At 39.3% G+C, this 12,157-nt stretch overlaps 1 protein-coding gene and 1 long non-coding RNA gene across 2 annotated transcripts in view; one reads left to right on the top strand and one right to left on the bottom strand.

The window, feature by feature from the left end:
• Positions 1 to 162: 162 nt before the first annotated feature.
• On the top strand, positions 163 to 2,346 carry LOC104124851. Its single transcript, XR_692006.2, has 3 exons — positions 163 to 1,655; positions 1,921 to 2,004; positions 2,121 to 2,346. It is a non-coding gene; the product is annotated as an uncharacterized LOC104124851 (long non-coding RNA).
• CEBPZ (CCAAT enhancer binding protein zeta) overlaps positions 1,998 to 12,157 on the bottom strand; it is a 16,848-nt gene continuing 6,688 nt past the window's right edge. The window contains exons 8-16 of the mRNA XM_009637236.2: positions 11,651 to 11,719; positions 9,201 to 9,267; positions 7,680 to 7,780; positions 6,092 to 6,152; positions 4,811 to 5,019; positions 3,738 to 3,821; positions 3,178 to 3,239; positions 3,010 to 3,091; positions 1,998 to 2,221 (exon numbers count right to left, since the gene is read on the bottom strand). Of these exons, the coding sequence (XP_009635531.1) occupies positions 2,082 to 2,221; positions 3,010 to 3,091; positions 3,178 to 3,239; positions 3,738 to 3,821; positions 4,811 to 5,019; positions 6,092 to 6,152; positions 7,680 to 7,780; positions 9,201 to 9,267; positions 11,651 to 11,719 (875 nt within the window). The 3' untranslated portion in view covers positions 1,998 to 2,081. The remainder of the gene's footprint in view (positions 2,222 to 3,009; positions 3,092 to 3,177; positions 3,240 to 3,737; positions 3,822 to 4,810; positions 5,020 to 6,091; positions 6,153 to 7,679; positions 7,781 to 9,200; positions 9,268 to 11,650; positions 11,720 to 12,157) is intronic.

The raw sequence follows: 12,157 nt of genomic DNA, 5'->3' as shown, positions 1-12,157 counted from the left end.
AGGGTCACACCCCGCCGGGACGGGGGGAGCTCCTGCAGGCGGGGGCCGCCTGAGGTGCCCGCAGCGCCTCACACCGCCGCGGTGGGTTTTTTTTAAGAAAACCTGCAGCGTCGGGGGTCAGTAGTTTGGCTTGTATTAATGTAGATACACAGCAGTCGCTTGTTAGGCGGATCCTCAAGGACAAGCCGCTATTTCAGCTTTTGGAAAGCAAAGCTGCGGGGAACCCTCTGAAAGGCGCGACCACCAGGAACTGAGCTGAATCTTGTGCGGCTTAATAAGAACAGCATCGGCTCAAGCAGGGACTTAAAAAGGAGAGGCTGTCGGCAAATGAGGCAGGAATTGATCAATCCTGTTTCAGGCATAGAATCATGGAATAGTTTGGGTTGGAAGAGATCCCTGACGGTCATCTAGTCCAGCCCCCCTGCAAGGGACATCTTTGGCCAGATCATCTGGTGTGCAGCCCTTGGAGCCATCCCCTGGCTCTGTCCGGGGCTCTCTGGCTCCCTGATTTGACATTGCCCATGTAGACCGAGACCGGGGGGCACGAGGCAGGCAGTGTCGTCTTGCAGATGATTTAGGTTCAGTCCCTCAAGTCCCTCAGACTTAGGACTCAGCACAACAGTAAGCCAAGCACCAGCTTCGCTACTGCAAGGAGATTTGCTCCACACAGCAGTGGCCAGAATCTGCGTTCTGAGTTTGGCGGATCTGTGCCCCTGCAGGAGAAAGCAGTCGGTCCCGTTACCCACAGAATCAGTGCGAGCCAAAAGGCAGTCACTGCTGTGGCTGGGAGGGTGCGAGCCCACCCAATTTCAGCAGTGGTGTGGTCTTACACCCAGTTCAAGCTGAACTTCGCTACATCAGTTTGCATTTGTTATCCCAGATTCAGATGCTAGCAGGCTGTTACACTTAAACCAATATATAACCAAAATGTGGAGAATAAATCTATCGGCCTAGCTTGGTAACTCAGTGCTGGGCATTCATGGTTTCACATTTCTCCCCCTTTTCAGTGCTAAGTCCTAGTTCTTACGTGCCTTTGCAGAAGATTTTCTTAAGCTATAGTTCTTGTAGTTCTTGTAAGGTGCAGTGAGCTCATCTGACAGCTCAGTGCGCTCAGAATGAGGCTTTTGCCACTTTCTTTGTGCTAGTACTAGCATTGATAAGATCCTTCTACGAGCAGCTGTAAATCATTAAAATAGCATAAAGCTATCATTATATGATTTTCTACTGGGTTGCTGGAGCGGTCCACGGGAAGATTCAGTGAACACCTGAAGTGGCGCAAGGAAACAAAGCAGACTTCCCAATTTTCATTTGCCTGTCAGTCTACAAGGGGCATTCAGCTTCCTGTGAATCTGTAGGTTGTATTGGGTTATCAGAATCGTGAGGAAGCTCAGAAAACACTGTGATGATAGGGTTGCACATATGAGTAACCTGAACACAGTCTGTGATACAATTTGAAAAAAAAGTAAATTCAGATCATGTTATTTAATGGTGGCTGTAATTAAGGAGCTCAGACAAATTTAGGTAAGACTAACTAGTTAGAAAAATAGTGCATTTATTATTCATCCTAAACTATGTTGGGTAAAGTAACTGTGATTTATCTTTCTTGTCAGATTTCCGATACACAATGCAGAAGAGGTTTCCATCAATTCTGGAAGGTAGGTTTGTAGTTGTCGGCTTCAGAAGGATGGCCGGAGCTTCCGTTGCATCTTATGTATAAAACCGATTTTACTATTGCTTAAAGCTTACCCCAGGAGATACTGCAGAAGGGTTTATTGTTATGCATAGGCGCGGCCGGAGTGTCAGACTGTTGGATAGAGTCCTCAGAACTGGAGGAATACGCATCCCACAAAACTAGGCACAGAGTGGCTCACCTTCAGCCATGCCTGACTTACAGCTGACATGGATTTTCCTATTTTTCAGTGTATTACAAATCCAATGAGTGGTCTGGAATTCATGGCATAAGGGAGCATGACCAAATGACATGGTTAAGCAGCAAGAACTGAAGTAAGAAAGATGTGTGATTAATTAAAACATTATTTTAGAATAATTATTGTAAAAATGTCCACATTAAAACATCCAGTTCATCTTTTTGATTTCCTGCCTTTGTACTTGTTTTTCAGTCCTCTGTGCCTGAACTGTTTCTTCTTTTTGATGATGCTTTTCACATCCCTATTGTGAAGCCACTTGTCACGCTCTATTTCCCACTGGATCTGTTTGATGTCTGTAAGAGGGAAAGTGAGAAATAATTGCCGATGGATACCTCTGACCAATATGTAAAAGTTGAAACTTGGCTATTGTATTTATAGATGTTAATAAAGTGCAAGCTGCCAATTTCTTTTTTTTTTTGACACCAGAGAAAGTTTTGGTTTTTTCATTTCACAGAACATACAGAGTTTAAGACCACTCTTGCCACTGCGTTGTATTTTACTAAAGCTAGACACACTTGTGTTAGGAGTACACAGTGTGTGAGTGCTGCTGTTAACATTCTTCACGTGACACCAGCAAGGCTCATAAAAGCTCTACAAAGGACTGGTTATCCAGTCAATATGTACACATTTAATTCATTAGAATTATTTCTGGGAAACTACTTTTGCCTCACCGATACTGCAAGGAAATACTCCAGTAGGTAGATAAAGACAGCCATGCCTCACACCTTCCCTTCATGAGAATCCAGGACACTCTTTATCAGAGCAAAATTCCCATTACCGCTTGACAAAGAGCACACTGCCCGTCCTTATTTACAGTGGGAAAGGGCCACACCAGAGCCTCTTCCTCTCTTCTGAAGCCTTACTGACTCCAGTAGTCACAGTTCGTATTAGCACTGGGCATCTCTCCTAACTGATGAAAACTAAATCATGTCTTACTGACATTGAGCTGCTGTCCCTACTGCATGATTTCTGACCATGTGTGTATTTCGGTTAAAGAAGGTACATCTTTTTAGGTACAGAATCTGAAGAGAAAGAAGTAAATCAGCATTACAACTATCTGCTATTTGTAGGATGTACTTACTTGCATTATCTCTGTTGGCCATGGCGTTCATTCCGATATTGTCAAACTTAGACCCAGCATTTTCATCCAGCAGATAGCCAAACTTTAAAGAGAGAAATGTTAGTATTTTATTACAAAGAAACAGGTAAAATGCTTGATCACTTTTTGCTAAGCACTGATCAAACTCACCTCTTCTGCAGATGCCAGTATACTGGCATCTTTGAGTTTTCTCTTCTTTCCTCGGTTGGATCCTTCAAACAAAAAGTATGATGCTTACAAGACAGAATTTTAAGTTCACAAAGACACAAAAACAAAGTGTTACCGTATTTTAATTTTTTTAAAGACTTATTTACTGATACCATCTGAAATAGCTGTTAGAAACCTTTATTCTCCACCTCCCCTAAAAAAAAAAAAAAAAAAGAAAAAAAAAAAAGGAAAAAGTCATTTCCAACCAAGAACTAAATAGCACAAATCTGTGGATGAGGCATTAGCAATAGATGCACAAACCTCCAGTACAACTCCATCCTTCCTTCAAAAGCTCCTCCTTCAATTCCCAGTCAGACTGTCACTCTGAATTAGGCCACACTGGTTGGAGGACAACCTCCTTTTTGTTTACAGTGTATTCAAATCTGCACCCAGATACAACAGTGTAGATAATCCACTGTACTGAAACCCTCCGATTCCAAAGTCTTCCAGACTGTATTTGTATTAAGCCTTCTCGGGTGGAAATCACGGCAGTGTTTCCTTACCTTCAAATGAACCCACAAAATTCATGTCTTTCTTCCTCTTGCCCTTTTGACTGACAGACTTCAATTGCTTGTCATTGTTCGGGTCTGACAGAAAAAGAAAAAAAAAAAACCAAAACACATGAATCCCTCATTCTCGCACCACGTACATGTATTTAAAGCACAGCAGAGACTAAAATTTCTTTTTAGGCATATTTGTCATAATGGCCCAAGTCTTTACTGTAAAAAAGTTAAGAACACAGCATGCGCAACCAATCTGTGATTTCTTCAACCCAAACAATTAAAAATCGGTCAGTGGCGTGCCATTCTTTATGCTTTTTGTTTTTTTTTCCCCACAGCACCAAAATGGAATTAAATATGATACTAAGGTACATAAAATATGAAGGCTAAAAGCAGGCGTTATGTAAACCTGGATTGCCTGCTTGGTATGTTTGGTGAGATAATAATCTCATGAAAGATTAATGTGTCAACAACAGTATGAATAGTTTACCTTCCCTACCCTCAATTATCTTCCTGTGACCTTAAGTTATTAGTTGAAATACTCCATTAATCTGTGCTCTTCCAGCCACATAAGGTGTATGCTGTGTAAACTCCGCTTTTCAGCTGAAAATATAATAAACCCATGCAGGTGCAGTGATCAGTTATTTTTACAGTGGAAATAAAAATTTGGGTGCATAGCTGTATTAAGAGTAAGCTGTGACTTATCAGGCAGCAATTTAAATAAAAGTTACCTCATCTAAAAAGATCAACATTAACTAGGTCTAAAGAGATTAAAAAATTACTTAGTACCAATATTTTATTTTTCTCTTTGAGATCTTTTAATATTTCTGCCTACTGCTGCCAGTTATTTGTGTATAAAACTACTTCTGTTACATGTTTCATTCATGTTTTTTTCCTTCTTCATTGTCCAGAGAAGGACTTGTCGCTTTCTTACTTAAAAGCCAAACGTCCCACCACTTAAAAGCCAAACCTCCCACCTAGGTAACTAAATCTGAATTTATGTATGTAATCACATATTAGATAACCTATTTTTAAAGCTTTTTCATCTCGTTTTTTGATAACAAATGTTACTTTACCTAGGCTGTTATCATCATCAGACACATCCATAAATACGCCTCCCTCTTCATCCATATCCTCTCCAAAGTCTTCCTCCATACTTCCTAAGGAGACTTCCTCATCATCCAGATCACTGAATTCATCTTCATCATCAGAATCCTCCCAGTCAGCACTGGATTCCTCACTTCTTTGTCCTTTCTTACCACTGCTGGTTTTCTTTTTTATATTACTAAAAGAAAAAAAAAAAGTAAGAAGCTTAGCACTTCACCTGGCAAAATCCTGTTTGCATCCAGGTAACACCGATCTACCACCAAACACTATGTCAGAAAAATTCAACCTCACTGCAAACTACTGTAAATGTAGGCTGAGACCTAAGAAACACATACGACGCACAGAGCTACGTTTTCCACATCAGCATATGGAACTCTATCATAAACATCAGTCATTTTAAGAAGTTCTGGACAGAATCCTATTCTGAAGTTAAAATACTGAAGCTGACGTTTCTGTTATCTCCCACGCGTTTTCAGAAAGTCTTTTCTGTAAAACACAAACTGCTGGTATCCCTAGGAACTCTACTAAATTAAGGCAAGCATGGTTCTGCATGCACTAGATGGTTACTTGGGTTTTGTCTCCTCTCTGCCATTTTTTACTCACACCAGTCAAGATCACAAAAATATTCAGGTCTCACTAGAAGTTTCATCTTTAATTCTCCTTTCACCTCAAGCAAGAGTTTCTGTGCTGATTTGAAAGCTGTATTGCAGATACTCTAAGTAAAAAAGAGACTACTTAAGCATTCACAGTTGGACTCTATGGTCTTAGAGGTCTTTTCCAACCTAAATGATTGTATGATTAATGGAACTGCTGACTTCCTGAGAACTGAGCTCTGTGATTCTGGATTCCACAAAGTTTATTTACTGCGTTGGGTCCTGTTACAACCAGTCCTTACAGCAGCAGTACCATTATGCCTCATTCTGTGTGCTTTTGTACTTGGTAATTCTCAAACAGAAACCTGAGACAATGAAAAGCAAGTAAAATTTTACCCTGCTTACCAGGTCACTGCATTGCATAAAAAAAATACTACAGGTCTCACATGTCAAGCCAGCAGACTGTAAGCACCACAGGATCACGCTGCTCCATTATGGGACACTCAGAAAAGCAGCATTACCCAGCGTTCAGCTGCTATCGCCTTCTTTGCAAGATGATATTCTGAGTCTTTCTGAAAAAGGTCTGTCCAATTTTGCAGAGTAGAACTCTATATAGATATTAAAGCAAAAGATGAAAGAACCAATTTAAAGTCTTACCCAGCGAAGTCAAGGTCATCCTGGCCAACGTCAATGGCATTATCAGCAGCTTCAAATGTATCTAGGGGGAAAAAAATTGTTTACTGCTACAAAACAAAGTCAAACAAAGAAATATGAAGTCATTGCAAAATACACTATTTGTAGGTATCATTTTCCTGAACAGCTTATATAATCTACATCAGCAAAGGGCCCCGATACCAAAGGGTTCGTACTCCTATAGAAAAATACTCCACAGAATTTACCTAAAGCTAACTGGACTTTTTTAAAAAAAAAATACTTTTCTTTGAAAAATAATGAAAGTTTTCTTTTATCCAGGTTGTAGTTTGTGGCCAGAACTAGATGATGTGGGAAGCAGACAGACACAAATGGACACACAATTGCCTGGCGATTCAAACTTAGTTGGCAGGTGCAGTATCACAAGCCTCAAGCACTTGCTCCAAGTCAGATAGAACAAAGACTCAATTACGATACCCCAAGCAAGTGTCCTGCCAGCTAATCTGTATGTTAATTTTCAAATTAGAAGTATTCACTACAATTTTTGACAGAAAAGCAAGCAGACTAGAGGATGAAAGCTCCTATCATCAGATTCACTTAGGAACAAATTGCTTTATAAAATAGCAAGTAAAAACAAAATCTGAAAAATTACAACTGTTCTGTTTCAAAGAGTAAACAGTAACATTAGAGGACCCTTAATTTAAGCTTCTGAATTTATGAAGCAAATTCTCAGAGACAGGCAACTTATTAGAGATACTAACAGTAAAATGACAAACGCAATTAGTAACAGATTCTTGTCATAACTAAGACCATACTAATTGCATCACTAAGGAAGAATCCTGCTATAGGAGTTCAGAATTCTCTAAAAATATTGTACAGAACAGCTATGGAGAGCTAACTGGATTTATTGGTGGTTTTTTTTTCAAATACATGTATTATTGCACAAGTAAAATATTAATTCATAAAATTATGGACATTTTATGGTACACTAACAGATTTAGATTCTGGAACAAATCATACACTAATTCCAAAACAAAGAAAGCACACCCTACAGGAAGGGCTAAGATTACTGCAGAAGCTCGCCAAGGACCTAACTGAACAAATAACCTCATGAAAGGTGTTAGGAATGATGAGAAAAAACTGTAAGGAAGACTGAAAAAGGCCAAGCAGTAAATAAAAAAATAGAAGGAAATATTACATGCTGTTAGAAAAAGTTACTTAACCTTCAGACTACGTTAGGAACAGAACAAAAAGGCATGAACTGCCACTCATGAGCTTATGTTCCAAATCGGACAATTTCCAACCATTTGAACGAGCTGGGCACCACTGGAGTAGTGAGAGCAAGTCCGGCGTTACAAGACGGCCGTAAGATGGACAGTCTTACAATACATCTTACAAGATGCCTTCTGTGATGGATAGTCTGAACTGATGCCTTTAGTAGCACAGAATGGGAACTGGAAAACCAGTTTTCTTCCCCTTCCATATTCCTGTATCTGGCTTTTTTATACAATATATACTACAAAAAGGATAAATTAATAATTTGCAAAAGCAGGAAATATTGGGATAGACACTGCAAGGAAAAACAGAACCTTACCCAATGCTCTTTCAAATTCATCATCATCTACGTCTTCCACACTTTCTTCATCATCCTGACGCTTTTGTTTCTCTCTCCTCTTATCAAACTTTGAGTAAAATCTGAAATAATACATTGCTCTCAGACACAAAATTACAGGTGATGATCTTTATGACGTGGTTTTTTTTAAAAACAACCTGCAGATTGTTTCACGTCTATGTTGCCAATCAAAAATTGTAAGTAATGTTTCAAACACATCTCAGATCAGAGATTTGTATTTTCTTTGTTTTTCAGAGAGTAAGCCACTACTGTAAGATTTAAAACAAAGAAATTCCACAGCCAAGGTGCCAGAAATTATTTTGAACATAGTGAATTTATAAAAGGGCACAAGAAAGATGTGAAAATCTGCTTTATACTGATAAGGAAGAAAGGATCAAATTCAACTTGAATCTAACTGGGGGGGGGGGGGGGGGAAATATATAAAAGAGATTCACCCATTAAGTTCTGTTAAATTTTCCCCTGTAGCCCTCTTCTTTTGTGTGCTTAGTTTTACCTTCTGTCAGCCATCTTAAACCACTTTCTCTCCTTCATTTCATATTAAAGAACCATCGAACACAGAAGGCAACTTTGATCATATACAAGAGCAAAAGGGTACAGCACTTCGTATGGAAGACTTTAAATGTGTAATCTCAGTTTCAGTCATCTTCAATGTAACAATGCTGTTAACTTTTCAGACAGGGGCATTTTTTAAGCTGCTTTTCTTTAATCTCAATTTTATTTATTTATTAATATTTTATTCCTCAATATGATGATATCGATAATTAAAATTAGTAAGTTCCATTAACCTGATACTTCAAAAAAATTTAAAAGCCCTTACAGCAATGAATATATTAAACAAAAGAAAACTCAAAACGAATTAAACAAAATAAATGAACTTAATTCAAACAGTGATATCCTAAGGAGACGCTCACAGGTAACCAGTATTCTGTTTCTATTAAGAACAAATCTTTGCCAAATATGTATCACTTCAATTTTAGTGTTACAGCTGCATTTTTATATCATAATCTGAAAGGAGAGCCAACTAAATGGAAATAACCATGAATAATGAAAAAACAAATACACCGAAAACTAGCTCCTCTGACTTTTTTTGCATTGTTCCATTCCAATAAGCTTTGATGCTAAGAACATAAACAAGGTATATTCAATTTTTAAAAAATATACTTGTAACACATAAGAATCACAACCCACAAGACATTCATCATTACCCATTGTTTAGGACTTCTTTATTACAATGCCAACTTACTTAATTTTACACTGCAAGCACTGACTGCCGTTGTTCATAAGTGATATTCTTTCCCAAGCACTTTTGACAAATGTTGATATTACATTCTAAGGAAAGTACTATCATCACAAGTCACTCAAATTAACCAAATTTTGCAAACACTTGGACTACCAGAGAATATTTATTAAACATAATGGGGTTTGATGGCATTGCATTAAAAGACAGCACTTAAAAATCAATGTTCACACATATTCCATTACCTGTGGAAAAACACTTCATCCACTGGGATTTTGCTTTCATCTTTGGCACGGAATTCCTTACTATTGACTGCAAAAACAAAGTAAGAACTGATTTTACCTCAAGTTGAAATGACTGTTATTCTTTTAAAAGGCTAAACAGCATGCACAGACAGAAGTACGCAGATACCCAGTGTCACCCGTTAAATAAAGTGGAGCTCATCTCAAAACCTCTACAAACTAACAGTCCACAGGCTATATACTGATACTTACATGTGAGCAGACCCTATGGAAAAACTCAAGAGGCATAGCCCTAACCAGGTTCTAATTTATGTATCAGCAAGTAGGAATGCATTTAAAAAAAAAAAGGAAAAAAAAAGCAGGAAATAAGATAAACTTGCTGTCATGCACTAAAACACTGGAACTGCTTCTGCCCAGCAGCCTGGGGAATAGAAATGCTTGTCAGCAGCTGCAAGGCAGGATCCTACACCAGCTGGGCACGCTGAAGAAGGGATCGAGCCTCACTCTGCCCCCATTTCTGAGGAACCGAGGCAAAACATGACACTGCAACAGCAGATTGATGAGGGTATTGATCGGGTTCCCTTTTTACCCTCATACATTCCCCTTCCCTCCTCCACCTCGGAAGTAAACCAAAGGAGAAAGAGCTACTGATTATCATTGTGGGCACAGATTGTATTATTTTCTAAGTGACGCGGGTCTAAGTTTCTGAAACCAGATCGGCATACTCACAGAAGGATTCTTCAAATGAACAGTAGAAGGTACCAGAGGATTTGCAATCTCAGTTCTCTAAGCCTCAGCAGAGACCAGCGACATGCAACAAGTGCCAAGTTTGTATCCATATTAATATATCCATATTTTTGTATCAAAAGTTTCATCTGTCGAACACTTAAATTCCTCAAATCAAATTCTAAATGCCTCAGTCTGCTCCTTCAACTCAGAATAAACTAAAGAATGCGACAAACAAACCATACTATCAAATGCATTCTAGGTAAAAATTCCTACTTTAATAGCCATAAACCCATGCATCGGTAAAGGTACATCAGCTACTCTGTATAACTAAGACCTCTGTGCAACACAGGAGACCCAGCGCTGGAGGAAAGCACACCCCTGGGAATGTTACAGAGATTCTACCACAGAAGACGGTACCTCTTCTGTCCTCAAGCAGTACGTTTTACTGATGGTTTACCCTTATTTTCCAACTGCTGGTTCTTAACACCAAATCCTGCTTTTAGTTGTTGGATAGAGTGGGACTAGACAAAAGGCAGCCTCTTTCTGGAGGCAGGAAGACTCTTAGCAAAGTAACAGTGCCAAAGATGCCTAACACTAATCCTAACAATAGCTGCAGCTGTGGCATTGTATGGAGTAAACCATATCATTTAATGAAAGAGCTTGATGTGATTTAAATCATTACATAAATCCATTTTCTGAGATTTTAAAGTAATTTTTCAATCATAATAAGCAGAATAAAAGTGGCTATATGATAACTAGGCAACAAACACATTAACTACACAATAGTGCTGTATTAACTACTGCTAGATCAGCATACTTTTAAAGATTTTTATATAATTTTAGATATTTTTAAGAACTTTAAAAAAAATTATTTGTAAAACTAGGATGCCAGACATAAGAATGGCATGTCTGTGAGCAGAAAATTTAGTTAGTATTTTATAAATTCGTGTCCCTCTGAGTTCAGCACCCTATCAGATTGCTCTTCCAACTAGAAATATCATTAGCCAGACTAAATTCCGAGGCTTTTTTTAGCCTTTTTTTCCCTTAAGGCGTCACACTGCCAGTTACAAATTTGTAACAACATTCTAAACTTTTTATACAAGTGTGCAAATCTACTCTTTACCCAAAGGGTGTTTTTCCTCTTAGGGGGATGAAGGAAAAAGATATCTTAGCATAAGAGAAGGTATATGAAGCATATGCAGGTCACAGCAAAAATAGCACTGAAACCAAGGCATGCAGTTTTCAGTAGCTCTGTCCTTTGCTGTTATACATTTCTTAATGCGATGACTAAATGGAAGGTATGATCTTCAGCATGCATTGCCTAAGAAAAAAGAATTACTACAATGGAAAGCAATTGACAATTAGGGGGGAAAAACAGAAAAGAAAGATCTTAAAAAAAAGACTGGTGTGTAGCCAAGTGCTACAGTAGAAGCCGAAGTGTTTTCCTGCTCAAGAGGCTAACAGCTGAAGTAACTGACTTTCTCTATGTCATCTGTTCTTAAAATGATTCAATGGATCCAAAGCTTCAGCTGTGAAGACACCATACACTGTTACAAGATTAGACCTGATCCTGAACATCAGGCACCACCACCGCACTCCTAATGGACAGGACTTACTTTTATTGCCAACAGAAATAGCATAGACAGTGCAGATGACACACATCTGCAACAACCAGCCAAGAAATTTTAGCCATCACAATCTTAACTGAAAAGGGGCTGGCTTACCTGCAAGATTCTGCATATCTTTCATAAACTGCTTCTTCTTCGGCTGCATTACCACACTGCTGGTGTTTTCTGTAGCAGAACATAAATCAGAAAAAAATTACTTTACTACTATTGATAGAAAACTGGGAAGAGTGGGGATACAGCAGTGGGTCATGCTGCCATCCAGAGGGACTTTGACAGGTTGGAGAAATGGGCTGACAGGAACCTCATGCAGTTCCACAAGGGGAAGTGCAAAGCCCTGCCCCTGGGGAAGAGGAACACCATGCAGCAGTATGTGCCGGGGGCTGCCCGTCTGGAAAGCAGCTTGGCAGAGAAGACCCTGAGTGTCCTGGTGGACACAAGGTTGACCGTGAGCCAGCAATGTGCCCTTGCGGCTGCATGAGGAGCACTGCCAGCAGGTGGAGGGAGGGGATCCTTCCACTACTCAGCACTGGTGAGGCCACACCTGGAGCACTGGGTCCAAGTCTGGGCTCCCCAGGCTCACAAGAGAGAGATGGCATTACTATG

Source organism: Egretta garzetta, unplaced genomic scaffold, assembly GCF_000687185.1.
Source record: "Egretta garzetta isolate BGI_Z169 unplaced genomic scaffold, ASM68718v1 scaffold130, whole genome shotgun sequence".
NCBI classification, from domain to species: Eukaryota; Metazoa; Chordata; class Aves; order Pelecaniformes; family Ardeidae; genus Egretta; species Egretta garzetta.
This window is presented reverse-complemented; position numbering and strand designations above follow the sequence as displayed.